The sequence below is a fragment of the Chelonia mydas genome, chromosome 6 (genome assembly GCF_015237465.2).
Source record: "Chelonia mydas isolate rCheMyd1 chromosome 6, rCheMyd1.pri.v2, whole genome shotgun sequence".
Taxonomy (NCBI): Eukaryota; Metazoa; Chordata; order Testudines; family Cheloniidae; genus Chelonia; species Chelonia mydas.
Genome location: NC_051246.2, coordinates 30,837,983 through 30,852,618, shown reverse-complemented (window position 1 = coordinate 30,852,618; position 14,636 = coordinate 30,837,983). Strand labels below are relative to the sequence as shown.

Genomic DNA, 14,636 nt, shown 5'->3' with positions numbered 1-14,636 from the left:
TTACCAAACTCATCAGTAAAAGCAAATAACCCCAAATACTAGGAATAACCTGGCCATTTCAAAGTGGCAAAACATAGGCCTTGCCATAAGTCCCCAGAACTGTCAGTTTACTGAATGAACTAGAGCCGGCTTTCTGTCAAACACCACCCTCACAAAGGTCATAAGTGCTCAATGATCAACACATCCAGGTCCCATATTAGAATGAGGGTTTTTTTGTGAATGACAGTGTAAAGGGTCAAGTGGAAGACAATCATCATACGGAAGTAAGAGCTGCATAAGGAAAAGAAAGAAAGTCATTAGGCAAATAAGGGAGTGGGGGTAATTAGGAACAGAGGGAATGTCTTTATGCCTACAAGAGGTCCATGAAGACTGATGGGTAAATTTCTCTCTGCTAAAGCAGGTTAAATATGGGAGAGGCATTAGTGTAATTATGAAGGTATAACCCTTGTGACTTGCATTGGGGTTATTTCCTTGGTCATATTTTAGGTCAATAACATTTGTTGGCTAGTAAACAGAGCTTAACAGGTAATGGTGTAGTATGTGCTACAACTTGACTTTGTTGTTTCTTAGCTACAAAGCAAAATACCAGTAATACTGCAGAGGAATGTTTCACATTGGCTATTTATAACCTATACATGATGACACTTTAAAATAGAGCCAGCCACAAAATACTTCATTTAAACAGATTTAGTTGACAGTAGACTGGCAGGAAACATATTGGTTTTCATTTGTATGTTCAGCAGGCCAAGATACCAACTAAACCAATTTCAAGAATAATCATAATGTTTCAGTAAACTACAAAGTTTCCAACTTACCCATATGACTTGCAGCAGTCAGCCATCCTCTCTTTTGTTACAAAATCAGCTGGGAGTTTAATCAGAAGCAAAATCAGTTGGCTATAGCCCCAGGTAAACAAATGTGAACGTGGTCTGGGAAGACAGTTTAATCCAAGTTAAACGTTAACATTCTGATGAGTTTAAAAAAAAACAACTTTTTTTTATCAGGAGGCCAAATAGATGAATGGGATTGTTTCATCTTTCACATGAAGTTTTGACAATATTAATTCAAAGAGCAGTGCGTCCAGCTATCTTCTTAACAGATTCACTTAAAATTAGATTTTCCCTGTAGGCACAGATTAACGTGATTACAGAGGGACAGAAAAAAGTTAATGTGGCCTTTTGTGTATCAGCATCAACATTAGGAAGCATGTGCACAGCGCAGGGAATGGCGTTTTGTATACTCCAGCTGAGCCAGTAGGGGAATTTCACACATTTTAAAAAAATGTTTTCCCCAGAAACACACTGAAAATGATTCTGAAAAACGAAGTGGCAGCTTCTTAAGAGAGAGATGTATTTATAGTCGTTAAAGAGATCATTCCGGCCTGGATTATGAAGATAGGAAAGTTATTTAATCCTTTGGTTGCTGCTGTTAGACATCTTGAGGTAGATGAGATAACATACTCTAGAATGAAATTCAACCTACTGCAGAAGGGCCAAGGCAAGACTATGCATCATTTACAGCCATTTGTTTAACTGAAGGTTTTATAGGGATTCTCTCCACTGGGGTGAATTTCACCCTCTAGGGAAGTGAAATTACTCTGAGGTAGCCAGCTCCATCATGGAACACATAGAAAGTCTGGACAACTACATCTGGTTTGCGCAGTGCAATTAAATATACATTATTTACTACCTTACCTAGGGTTTCCTTCAGAATCCACTGTATTTGTTCTTTGTGGCGCATCATGGGAAACTGCCAGACACAGCCAATCCAGTCGTAATGCTTCAGGATTAAGAAGAGATTGAAGCAGGGACGACCTAAAAAAAGAATGGGAAAATCCACGGGTTTTAAATTGACCAAATATGGAAATGTGATAAACTTTTTATATATACTATTTAAAAATACCCATGATCAGTGCACTGGAAAGATGATTTCTAGACAAGTTACATTTCCTTTAATCTTCAGAAATAATACAGACTACATCCATATTTGAATTTTACATATTGAAATGTTTCCCATTGCTAGTTTGAGTTAATTTGATACATTACAGTCTATAAAACACTAAGTCATTAAAGAGTTGTTATAAAAATCTTGATAAAATGGAATCTGCTTTGTAATGAGGCAACATGGGAAGAGACTGGTGCATAGAAATTAACTGGCAAAACAAAAAGTTTATTTAATGTTAAGTTCCACTCTATTTTTAAATGAGCAGGCAAAGTAGCATTACATTAAAAAAAACCCACACACCTGGATGACATCCAGTCTTTTTATTACGTAACCATTTCCCAACAACAAAAAAAGGCACACAGCATACATGCCGCCCCTTTACCTTTCATCTTCTGGCTTTGATTTAACAAGACTGTCTAAATATGCTAAAAAGTGGGCAGGGTGATGTCTACAAAGCTGCATGATGTCAGAGGGCAAGATTGATGGGTAGAACTTGATCAAGGGCCTTATAGCTGTTTCCCCAAACTTTTCATAGAGCCTGTACAAACAAACAAATATTATCTTTAATGCCAAATCACAGCAAGATTGCCACTTTGATAAGAAAATACAACTCTATTTCAAGATTCTAATTTATTTACCAGCATGTTTCAAGTTCTTCTGCTTTAACAAGGCTAACACTAGAACTATTACCATAAAAAAGTCTCACAAAACATTGAAGAGGCTAGTGGGAATACAAATCCAGAGCAAGGCAAACAGAAAGTGAACTAACAGTCTGAAATTTGTCATATTAACCAACAAGAAAAAAAGAGAGTCACACACTACAGACCTTTGAGCATGTGCCAATAACAGAGGACTATCCCAGGGCCCCAAGTCATTTAACAGTTTTAATATTTTCAACATATCTCCATTTTCCATTGCCAGAGTCACTGGACTAGCGTGAGTCAGTTCTGAAACACAAAACATTGTAAATGTTTTAAGATTTTATTTTTTTCAACTCAGCTAGTTTAAAAAACAATTAAGGAAGAGAAAAATGTCCTTTATTCTTCCAAAGTCCCCATCATGGAAATGTATCTCTAGCCTGCAATGGTAGCAGGTGAGTAAATCACACTTAAGCTGTGTGTTTGGCTTTGACTGAATTACCATCAATAGTGTTACGGCAGAGTTAACATTATTAAATTGATTTTTTTTGTTAGGGAATTTTTTTGTATAAAAACTTCAAGATAAAGTTTTCCACTTCTCCTTCCCTTTAAGATTTAAGGCAACTTATTTTCTACTATATAAAGTTACATAACTCACATGGAATTTCAGAACATATGCTTCACGTGTACAGAACAGACCATCCTGAATTTATTTCAACACCAACTGTTAATGAACCACAAGTTCAATTTAAGGCTTAAATTACCAATAAAGGACATTACTGAAGTCACTGGGAATTCTGTAACTGAATTCATAGGAAGCAAACTGGGCACATAAGCCCTGATCTTGCGAAACCTCACATCCTTAACTGAATGCAAATAACCAGTTCCACTCAAATCAACGCAGGGATGCAATTAATACTTTTCTACTCTAAACTTTGCTTACGCCAACATGGAACAAATTTCTGCATGCCCAAACATAGTCCTCCATCCAGCAAAAAACTTAAGCATGTGCTTAACTTTCTATGCCGAATCAGGGTTCTATCAATTGGTGGCCCTGAAGACCTGCCTAAAAAGGTTCTGCTTCAGTTTTAGAAGTTGCATATAGTGGACCAAATTCTGTTCTGAGTTACATCCAGGAAGCCTCATTCATTGGAGTGCAAAGGTATGAGAAAGGGCAGAAGGGACTTCTTGAGAAGAAAAGGATGTCTGAGGTGATATGGGGAATGTTTTTCCAATTCACTGCTGATCTACATAAATGTGCTGTCGTCCAAGCTTTGGAAACAAGCTGAAATATTTGTGCCTACTTTGCCCCTGAGGGTGCTGAAACTCTTCCCCTAATTTTAGGTTTATATGTTAAATAATTGAAATTATTTGAGTTCAACAGCACCACACTTTTTCAAGTTCTCTTTGACATTTGCATATTCTGTTTCAACACATTTGATTCATATCACTACCGTGTTTAGCTAACTGCAGCTGCACTAGAGATTAACTTGTTTAGAAATAACATCAGTGTAGTAACTAAACAAGAAGCATTTTCCCCTAGAAGCCACTGGTTCTTATTAACCTAGTTTTGTTTATTAAAAAAACGAAAAAGACCACTTGTTTCAGAGGTGGTTCAGAAAGGAATGTCCCTTCAGGCTGGATTTTTTTTATTTTATTTTTTTTTAAATCTGGATTTTTTTCCAGAACAAAAACCTAAAACTTATCTTCAATTGGTTTAAAAGTTAAAACAAAAAGCCACCACAGCCATTACCTTTCAATCCCTCCATGTAAGTTTCCCAAACACTGGGGCTACTAGTGTAATTGATTGTAATACATCGCTTCAGTCTTTTTAAATCCAAGAGAAAGAAATAGTCCTTTATGAACTGGCAAGCCAAGACCCATGACATTGTTCGCTGTAAATCCTGTTCAGCACTTTCTTCCGCATTCCCATTCTCGCAAGGAAACACATTTAATTCAAAACATAATGTTGTCAACTCCATTAGGTCCTTTTGAATATCGTGCGCTATGAGACATGGAGGATACACTTGAAAAACATGGTCTGAGGCTCCCTTTGAACTGGCATCATTTTCACACACTTCTCTGCCAAAATGAGCTTCGCTACTTTGATCCTGTTCAGTAATTCCTTGCAAGGCATCTGTCTGTCCTTTGCCTACATGATCTTCACTGTGTTGCTCTGGTGCAATATTTTCTTCTAAAACCTCACTCTGTTCTTCAGCAAGCACCTTCTTAACTTTCTTAATGGATAAGCAGTCACCTGAAAAGGAAGGCTCTTTGAAACCAAATGTTTCTTCCAGATACAAAAACCACTCCTGCAAAACTCCTCTCAAGCATTGTGGTTCTAACAAAACCAGTGGATCTTGCAGTTTGTTTCTGTAAAACAAAGTGGAAATGCATTGAACTTGCTATTTAATAATCAAGAGATGCCAGAGCTGATCTATTAGACATATCAAGAGGACAACGCAACCGTCAGTATATTCCTAGATACTGGTCAGACCAATGCTGTTTTCCTGAGTAGTCAGGACAGTAGGAAAGTCACTATATAATTTCTCCTCGCTTGCTTTTGGGGATCTCCCTCCAAATGATTCATGTAGCTTGGTAGGCAACTGTTCGATTCTACCTCTAATGCTACAGTCCTCTTTTTCTCAGCAAAACTCACAATGAAGTTATATTTTTAATGGAAAAAAGCCACTATTCAAGTAAGGACTTTCAAATAGCCCAGGGAAGGGCAAACTATGGGGGGGGGGGAGGGGACGGCTCCTTGGGCTGCCCTCACCTGCAGGCACCGCCCCCCACAGGTCCCACTGGCCGGGAACGGGGAATGGTGGACAATGGGAGCTTTGGGGGTGGTACCTGCAGGCGAGGGCAGCGCTCGGCGGAGCCGCCTACCCCACCCTGCCCCCAGGAGCCACTGCTGGATATGCTGGCCACTTCCGGGAGCAGCACAGGGCCAGCCTTAGCCCCACTGAGTGCCGCTGTCACCCCGGAGCCACCTGAGGTAAGTGGCGCTGGGCCGGAGCCCACACCCCACATCCCTCTTGCACCCCACATCCCAACCCCCTGCCCTGAGCCCCCTCCCACACCCCGCACTCCCTCCTGCACCCCAACCCCCTGCCCTGAGCCCCCTCCTGCACCCGCACACCAACCCCCTGTCCTGAGCCCCCTCCTGCACCCTCACCCTCACCCTGCATTCCCTCCCATACCCCAATCCCCTGCCCCAGCCCTACATTCATGGCCCTGCATACAATTTCCCCACCAGGTGTGGCCCTCGGGCCAAAAAGTTTGCCCACCCCCAAGATAGCCATACACCATGTCTGGATATACTTGCACAGTATCATTTATTGCAGATATTTACAATAAAGGCTTTCTGCCAAAGTAAAATATAGCTCTATGCTCTCTACTTACATAGCTTCTGTCGTTGCTACCTCGAGATCTCTTAGCCGATCCTCTTCTTGAGGCTGGCTCTGTAGTTCCACTCTAGAAAGAAATATGAAGACAAAATTGTGCTCTCTTTTCAAAACAGTGGGAGAAATAGCATTAATTCTGTTATGAGAAATGCAGCGCTGTTACTTTTCATGAGAAACAGACAAATGAGACTACAGTAATTATGGAGCAGCTGGACTTGAGGAGAGGAAGAAAAATAATTTCTTCCATCTTGTAATTCATTACCTATGAGGGTTCTCAGATGTCAAGAAACAAAACTAACACTGAGCTATTACAAATTCATTGCTTAAAATATTTCAATGATTTGCCAATTTAACTCTGGATAACAATTTAGCTCTCATTCTTTATTCATATGACTAAGCCACTAGAGTGTTTTCTTATTCCTTTAAACAACCCAGTTTTGAGGGTGATAAAGCTGCTTGTTCCTCTTTTCATTAAAAATAGGATGTAGGCTTTAAAATTCACATGCGTCAACAAGCCTGCTTAGGTACCCAAGAAAGGCAAGTAGGGAACTATATTAGTTTCCCCTTCCTCAACCATTCCAGCACCACGAATGTAAACTGTTAACATCCATTTTCGAGATGAGTTTGACACCTGAACAAGCTTGGAGGTAAAAAATTGAGAAAGGGGGTGGGGGAGGAGGGAGAAACCAGATGAATTCATGGAGCCTCTCTATACAGCCAACTGGAAAAAAATCTCCAGCAGAATCATGTGATTCCCCATTCTTTAAATGAATGGGATCATTGTGGAAGACAAGAGTTCCCAGTCCTTGGGCAGCTGGCACATGCGACTAATAAAACTATGCGAGCTTGAACTTACTCGTTTTCATCTTCTTCCTGGGAATGCGTGGCTATACTTGCAGTCACTTCATGAGACTCATCATCATCTTTTATTTCCTGCCTCACTCTGACATCAGGACTCATATGAAGGGTGCCAATCTTTTCAGTGGTTTTGCGTACAAAGCTGGAAACACTAAAAGTCAAAAGTTCAAACAACTGAGATGGCAGTAGGGGGGAGCTCAGTCAACGCAATAAATCTCGGTCTTTCTAGCCAGCTTCTCACTTCAGAAACCTTTATCATCTGAAGGAGGAAGGAAGAGAAGATGGGCGCACTGGCAACCAGCAAGTATCAGTCAGTCAGAACCAAACATGAAAAAAATGCATGTTGCACTCAGTAAGAAACAGCTCAGAACTTGTACGCTTTAGTCAAGTTCTTTACTCCTAAGATTTTTAGGCCCCAATGGAAATCACAAAATAAAACACTGGAAGTTTGGTTTTGTGCTGCTCGTAGAGGAGATTTAACAATTATGCAAATTATGAGATTTTTATTTGCAATACAGAGAGGTTAATTTTTCCATGATAAAGCCTCTAAATTAGCACACGCACAAGAATTTTGTTAATTATCTTTTAATTTGGTCTATAATGACCTTCACAGTGACAAGAAAATTGTTCAGGAAATTTACAGTTATTAATAAATTAGAGAGCATTCTAAGAGGTCCTCTGTTTCACTTATCCATACCTAACCCTTAGAATGTCTCATTCCAAAGGAAGGCCTACCTACATTCCAAAACTCTAATATATTGGCCCTTAACATGCAAGAGTTTTTTAGAAAACCAGGATTCAAAAGCAACCTCAAGTTCCTGCGCTCCAGGTCAGAACAGGTTTAGCCGTGTCAGAAAGAAAAAACAGTTACCTACCTTTACATAACTGTTGTTCTTCAAAGTATTTTGCACAGGTCCAGTCCACTACAGGTGACTCACAAGCAGATAACTGTTTGGAGTCTACCTGAACAGCTATGGTGGAACAAGCCATCCAAAACTGGCATTGTTCCTGGACTGACGGGAAATGGCATAATGAGCAGCAAACGTATGAGCTGATGACCAGGTAGCTGCTTTGCAAATGTCTCGACCAGGTACATGCATGAGGAAAGCTGTTTGTGCTCTAGTTGAATGAGCCAATACTCCAGGTAAGAGGTGGCGTGACATAAGCTAACTGCACAAACAAGTGCAAGAGAGGATTTCTTTCTAGATTTCCTAAGTGGAAACCGGTTAATCTTTCACCCTGGCTGCAAATCATGACAAATAACTGTGCTGAAGATCTAAGGGGTCTGGGGCAGCCCAATTAGAAGACTAATGCTCTCCTCACATCCAGCAAATGATGTTTTTGCTCATCTGTACACATGTAGGCTTTTGGGGAAAAGTTGGCAAATAAACTGCCTGGTTAATGTGGAAATTGGAAACCACCTTTGTCAAGAATTTTGGATGGGGGAGGAGGTACACTTTATCCTTACAGAAAACTGTATAACGAGGCTCGGAAACCAAGGCTCTCAATTTACCCACTCTCCTTGCTGAGGTTAAGGCAACCAGAAATGCCACTTTCATAAACAGATGGAGCAGGGAGCAATTTGCAATAAGTTCAAAGGGAAGTCCCGTTCATTTTTTTAGCACCAGGTTGAGATCCCTTGGGGGAATAGGTTCCTGTACCTAAAGGTATAATTCATCCAACCCTTTTAGAAATCTGATAGTTACGGGGTTGGAAAAGAGTGATTTATTACCCAGTAGAGGGTGGAATGCTGAAATAGCCGCCAAATGGACTTTAATTGAACTGTCTTGATGTTTGAGGTGCAACAGATAATCCAAAACATGGTTAATGGAAGCCTGCACTAGATAGACACCGTTTCTGTTAAGAAAAAATAGAAAAACATTTCCATGTGGCCAGATAAGCACATCTAGTTGAAGGATTTCTGCTACTCAGAAGTGCTTCCTGAAAGTCTGTTGAGTGAGCCATTTCCAATAGTGCTAACCAAGAGGCATCCCTGTGGCCATGTGGAAAGCCTGTAGATTGGGGGGAGGGGAGGGGCAGGGGAGGGGAGATTATTCCCTTCAATTTGTTTCTACCCCTCTTCAAATCCCACTTCCCTGTCACTCTTCAGGGACCACTCTTGCAAGACCACTCTTCAGCGGGAGGTCCAATCTCTCCTTCTAGCAGGAGCCTGAGAGAAAGTTCCTCTGTTCCTCAGTGGGAAGGGTTTTTATTCGAGCTGTTTCCTTTGTGCCAAAGCAAAAGGCAGTCTTAGACCTATTTTAGACCTAAGAGAATTAAACATGTACCCGAAGAAAATAAAATTCCTTACAGTTACCCTAAACTTTCATTTGGCCTTCCCTGGAACAGGGCGACTTGTATGCTGCCCCTGACTTAAAGGACACTTACTTCCATATTGCAACCCATCCAGACCACCAGAAGTTTCTCAGGTTTGTAGTCAATGGAATTCACTACCAATTCACAGTGCTTCCATTCAGCCTATCAGCAGCCTGTTGCATTATCACAAAGTGCAGGGCGCAGATAACTGTGTATCTGCAGAGATTGGAAATCCATGTGATTCCTCCACCAGGACGACTGACTGATGAGAGGCCAGTCCGAGTCTCAATCACTGTCCAGTATGACCATCATTCAGTCCACCTTCAAAACACTAGGGCTGTTCTTCAGTATGGACAAATCAGTTCTAAAACCCGTGCAAAGAACAGAGTTTATCGGCACATGCTTGGATGCTACAAAAGTCAGAGTGTATCTGTCCCTGTCAACTCTTCAAATGCTCAGAGACCTGATCTTGGATCTAAAAGCATATCCAGTTACCAAGCACACACTTGGCTCAAGCTTCTGGGACACATGGCGGCATGTACCTGTATAGTGCAGCACACCAGACTACACTTCTGCCCTCAGAAGGCTTCAGGAATGGCTAGCGTCGGTGTATGTCCCCTGCGACGTAGTTTAGGCAGAGTGATTAGTGTTCCATAGGTAACTTTATCCTCTCTGAACTGATGGACAGACCTTTGGTATGCTTGTGCAGGAGTTCCCTTCGTTTCTCCGCAACCAATGCTCAAGCTGGTCATGGATACCTCATCCCTGGGTGGGCCACATCAGAACCCTGCAACTCAAGGATTGTGGCCCTCACAAGATCTGAGGATTCGAACAAACATCAGGGAGCTACATGCTACCAATCTAGCCTGTTTGACCTTCCGTCCACATACTGTGTGGGAAAAGTCTGCTAGCGTTAACGCACAATACAGCGACTATGTCCTATGTGAACAGACAGGGAGGGGTGTGTTCCTTCTAGCTGTGCCAGGAGGTAATTCTGCTTCGGGAGTTCTGTATAACGAACTTAATTCACCCCAAAGCTGCTTGCTTCCCAGGCGAGCAGAACACATTGTCAGGTCCTCCTCCGCTCACCATGAATGGTCTCTGTTTGGACGTGGCCAGGTCCACCGCCCAGTTGTGGAGAACTCTCCAAGAGGACCTGTTTGCAACAAAGACCAATAGAAAGTGCCATCAGTTCTGCTCCAGAGGGGGTCACAGCCCAGGTTCTTTGACAGAGTTTCATGCTATCACAGATGAGCTCCCTGCTGCTGTTAGAGGAAATGCATACATTACTACCCAATGTCCTGTTCAAGGCCAAGCAGGATCATGCTTACCTCATACTAATTGCACCAGCATGGTCTTAGTGAAATTGGTTGTTCGTCTTTCTAGCAACACTAGTAGGGTCTCCTCTGCCTTTCCCATTGGATTCAGACATGACTTCTCAGACTGGGACATCCATAAACCACAAAGTTCTGATGGACAATAACCCTGCCATCTGGTTTGGGACACAGAAGACCCCACTTCCAAATCTGACCAAGATGACTGAGTCCTGCAATAACAGCGGAGCGGAACCCATGTAGACAGGATACAGGTAAGCTGAACCCAGAGGTGGTGGTACTCAGGATAGTGACAGTGGCTTGCCTCTGGATTGTACTGGCCCCTTAGGTATTGGAAGCGGCATCAGGACTGCATGCTCTTGCTGACCTGCTGAAACCACTCTTGCTCTGCTGGGGATGCCGGTACCAAAAGGTTAAGCAATTCTCTGTGGCAGCCTACCTCTGACGTCATCAATACCAGAACTGGTCTTCAGTCTGCTGTGTTTGTATAATAAATTCAGGGGTCGGCCTCAACAGACCTGGCATAGATTCTGGAGTTGACAAACCCCACTTTGTGGCAGAGGAATGCTCTAGAAAACGCTTCCCCTTCGAGTCCCTCACAGAGTCCTTGTCTCTAGCTGGCCTTGCTGAACGAGGTACTGAGTCCCTGGAAGACGTGTCTCTGTACTGATGGCGCCGGGCTTGGAATATGCTCTGAACCCAACAGCTCCAAAGGAGGGTAAAGTGCCGCCTCCATAAAGAGATGTTTAAGTCTTGCTGCTCTCTCTTTTTTCGAGTGAGGCTTAAACTCTCTCCAAATGTGACACTTTTTCACTGATGTGGGACTCCCCCAAACATTTTAGGCAGCTGGGCTGTGGGTCACTGACAGGCAAAGCTCTGGCACACGATTGGCAGGACTTGAACCCCAGAAAACAAGGCATGGCTCCAGTACAGTGCCTGCTACTGAGAATCAAATTTGGTCCATAAAGAATCTAAAAACTGAAAGCTATCACTAACACTAACCATGAACTATATCGAACTACCAACTAAACAACAGACTATATACAAAGAGCAAGTGAAATAAACATGTAATAGCAAGACTGGAAGTGTTACAAAAGCTGTCACTGTCCTTTTATACCTGCAAGCAGTGGCGAGTGATGGCAGAGAGCGCTTGACCCACCCTGCTGGGTACCACTCAGGGAAAAGGTTCCCAACAATTGTGCAAGGCACACACACACACCCCTACAGTGGAATTGACTTGTACAATCACTCGAAATAGAACTTCTGGATTCTCTGGTTAAACAGTTAACATTCACCACTCAAAGAGCCCCTCCTAGTGGTGGCACAGTACAACACAAAAAGGGCTGCTCTTCAAATTTAAGAAGAGGGAATGGGTTTAAGCCCAGTAGGTTACTGATCTTAAAATACAGTGAGTGCTGAAGGGAAATTTTTATAAAAGATTATAAACCGCAAAATAAAATAGGATACTTGACCCAAGCCTTTAAACTGGAGTATCTAGAATGTAGCATATGAATACTTATGGATTTAATTTTCTGCTTGTGTAAAAATTAATGTTCTCTGGTAATAAACTTTTTTAAATGGATATAGCTTGGTATTTGGAAAGAGGAAAATGGAGGTGTGAATATCCACATAAAGCTTATGGATGAAGCTTTCAATAGACTAACAGGCATCAAGTAATTTGATGAAAACATTATTTTATTATTGAAGGGTCTGGGAGCAATACACTTACCTTAGAAAACTGAATGAAAGGGCTAACCCAACATTTCAAGATAATGCTACAAAACACCATGGGCCAGCACTTCTGGTTTTAAATAAGATACATTATATTCAGAGCTTTGAAATAACCAGTTTTATGCAAGCTATTTCCCCCCCTTATTTTAGTGGCTTGCTTGTTTTATATTTTAAAGCCGCACATTTTGATTTTTAGACATAAAACTGGGTTTGTTCACATACAGTAGGTATAAACCACAGTTGATTCCAGATACCTGTGAGGAATGCATAAGATTTACTGAAGGAAGGAAGGGACAATTTAATTGATTTGGGGTACATATCTTGACAATACATACCATCATTAAAATACACAGCAGGACCTTAACATCTTCAACAACCTAAGTACCAAAATGCTAAATCCCATAGCCACAATCAATAGACTCACTCAAAAGTTGGCAACGCTAGCCACAAGACTATGGTATGTGTTCTTAACCTCCATTTAAAACTCAAGAGTGAAATCCTGGCTTCACTGAAGTCAATGGCAAGACTCCTATTATCTTCATTGGAGTCAGGATTAAACTCTAACTTCCCTATCAAATTTGATTTTATATTGTGTATTTTATGTAATATTTTATCTTTCAGCAAAGTATGAATCAACAATGCTATGAATTCAGAAAAAAAGGAATATAATGGATGAACAAATATCCTATGATTTTTACCTTTCCTTGACAGCTTGGAGGGAGACCAGAGGAGATGGTGAACGAAATGACAATGGAATACTGAATGGGAGAAAAGTCTCATTCCGATCAGTCTCAACCACCACAGAAGCATGAGATACGTTGTCTAACAAACGGAATTGAAATAATAAAATTATGAAGCAATGACTTGACAATGAAACATATAATCCAGTTAGGACCCACGCTTTCCTTTAACTGGGAAATTTTACTCTTGTAGCCTAAATTGTGTTTTCTTTTTTACTTGCAGGTTCTATCATGGATTTTTTTTTATTTTTTTATTTTTTTGAGAGTGGGAGACTGGAGATAGGATAGGAACTAGCAACACACACACACAGTCCTTGGGATCAAGGGCAATTTTAGCATTACTGGCCTTAGACCAGTAGGTATTTGTTTTATTAACCTGTTGAATCTTTATTTGATAAAGAGGCAACTGACAAACTAGTGGCAGTAAGAGGAGAACACTGGATGGGTGACTGTCTTCTGTACATGGATTTCTGGCCTATTCTGAGGCAACAGCTCAATGCTGTTTTCAGCAGGTAATCAAGATGGCTCAAAAAAAAATTAACATAAATATGTCATATTAAACTATGTAGTGACATTTCATGAAAGTTAGATTACATTTGGGCTGGGAAAGTTAGATTACATCTGGGCTGAGGGGGCAGACTCTGGGGTGGGGCCAGGGACGAGGGGTTTGGGTGCAGGAAGGAGCTCCGGGCTTGGGTGGGGCTCAGGGGATGGGGGGTGCATGCTTACCTCGGATGGCTCCCGGTCAGCGGTGCAGTGGGGGTGCTCAAGCAGATTTCCTGCCTGTCCTGGCACCGCAGACCATGCTGTGCCCTGGAAGCAGCCAGCAGGAAGTCCGGCTCCTAGGCGAAGGTATACAAGCAGCTCCGCGCAGCTCTTGCCCGCAAGCACTGCCCCCACATCCCATTGGCTAGGAGTGCAGAGCCAGTGTTTGGGGCAGGAGCAGCATGCAGAGCCCCGTGCCCCCCCGCCAGGGAGCCGGACCTGCTGCTGAACGCTTCTGGGGCGGAGCACAGTGTCAGGTAGGGACTAGCCTGCCTTAGTCAGGCAGCACTGCCGATGGGACTTTTAACAACCAGGACGGCGGTGCTGACCAGAGCCGCCGCAACCCAGTACCTCACATTCTGCGACCAAGTTCTGGGTCGCAACCCGCAGTTTGCGAACCACTGATCTAAAGTACCAAATGATGCTCACATGCACTGAGATACAGAAGCAGCTAGGACTTTTATAGTTTGAAATAACCAGCCACTTGGAGATCACTAGTTGAGCAGCAACAGGAAAGCTCTAACTCCAAACGTGTAAAGCCAAGTCTCTTCACTTGAAAATTTTACATTCTAAAATACATTAAGATGGCATAACCAAAAAGTAAAGATGGGTGAACAAATGTCACAAATGACAAGTGTAAAGTTCATGGTCACAAAACATGCATTTATTAATAGTACAAACCTACCTAAAGATGGTATTAGCTTTTAAACCTTTATATTTTCCACTCTTTCTTGACAAACATTGTGAGAAAGTCCACAAACACCTTGGCAAAAAAAATTGTTGCACTACGACATTTTAGTTTCTGACACCAACAGATTACTAAAAAGAGAGGCCAAAGAAACCCCCTGACATATTTTCATACACTTTAGTATAATCCACTTGATTTTAGAAAAGAATGAGTCT

The 14,636-nt window shown here is 41.9% G+C and overlaps 1 protein-coding gene across 19 annotated transcripts in view; it reads right to left on the bottom strand.

Annotated features, from left to right (window-relative positions):
* Positions 1 to 14,636, bottom strand: part of LOC102936545 (serum amyloid A protein-like) — an 80,742-nt gene that overhangs the window by 43,200 nt on the left and 22,906 nt on the right. For 18 of the 19 annotated variants that reach the window (XR_006291678.1, XM_037899678.2, XM_043549120.1 and 15 more), the window contains 8 exons: positions 12,927 to 13,050; positions 6,846 to 6,998; positions 5,988 to 6,059; positions 4,336 to 4,955; positions 2,771 to 2,891; positions 2,327 to 2,482; positions 1,695 to 1,814; positions 816 to 929 (listed from right to left, as the gene is read on the bottom strand). Coding sequence is in view for 18 of the 19 variants with exons in the window: in XM_037899678.2 (XP_037755606.1) it covers positions 816 to 929; positions 1,695 to 1,814; positions 2,327 to 2,482; positions 2,771 to 2,891; positions 4,336 to 4,955; positions 5,988 to 6,059; positions 6,846 to 6,998; positions 12,927 to 13,050 (1,480 nt within the window). In the remaining variant the exon portion in view is untranslated. The remainder of the gene's footprint in view (positions 1 to 815; positions 930 to 1,694; positions 1,815 to 2,326; positions 2,483 to 2,770; positions 2,892 to 4,335; positions 4,956 to 5,987; positions 6,060 to 6,845; positions 6,999 to 12,926; positions 13,051 to 14,636) is intronic. The other variant, XM_043549131.1, reaches the window with a different exon arrangement.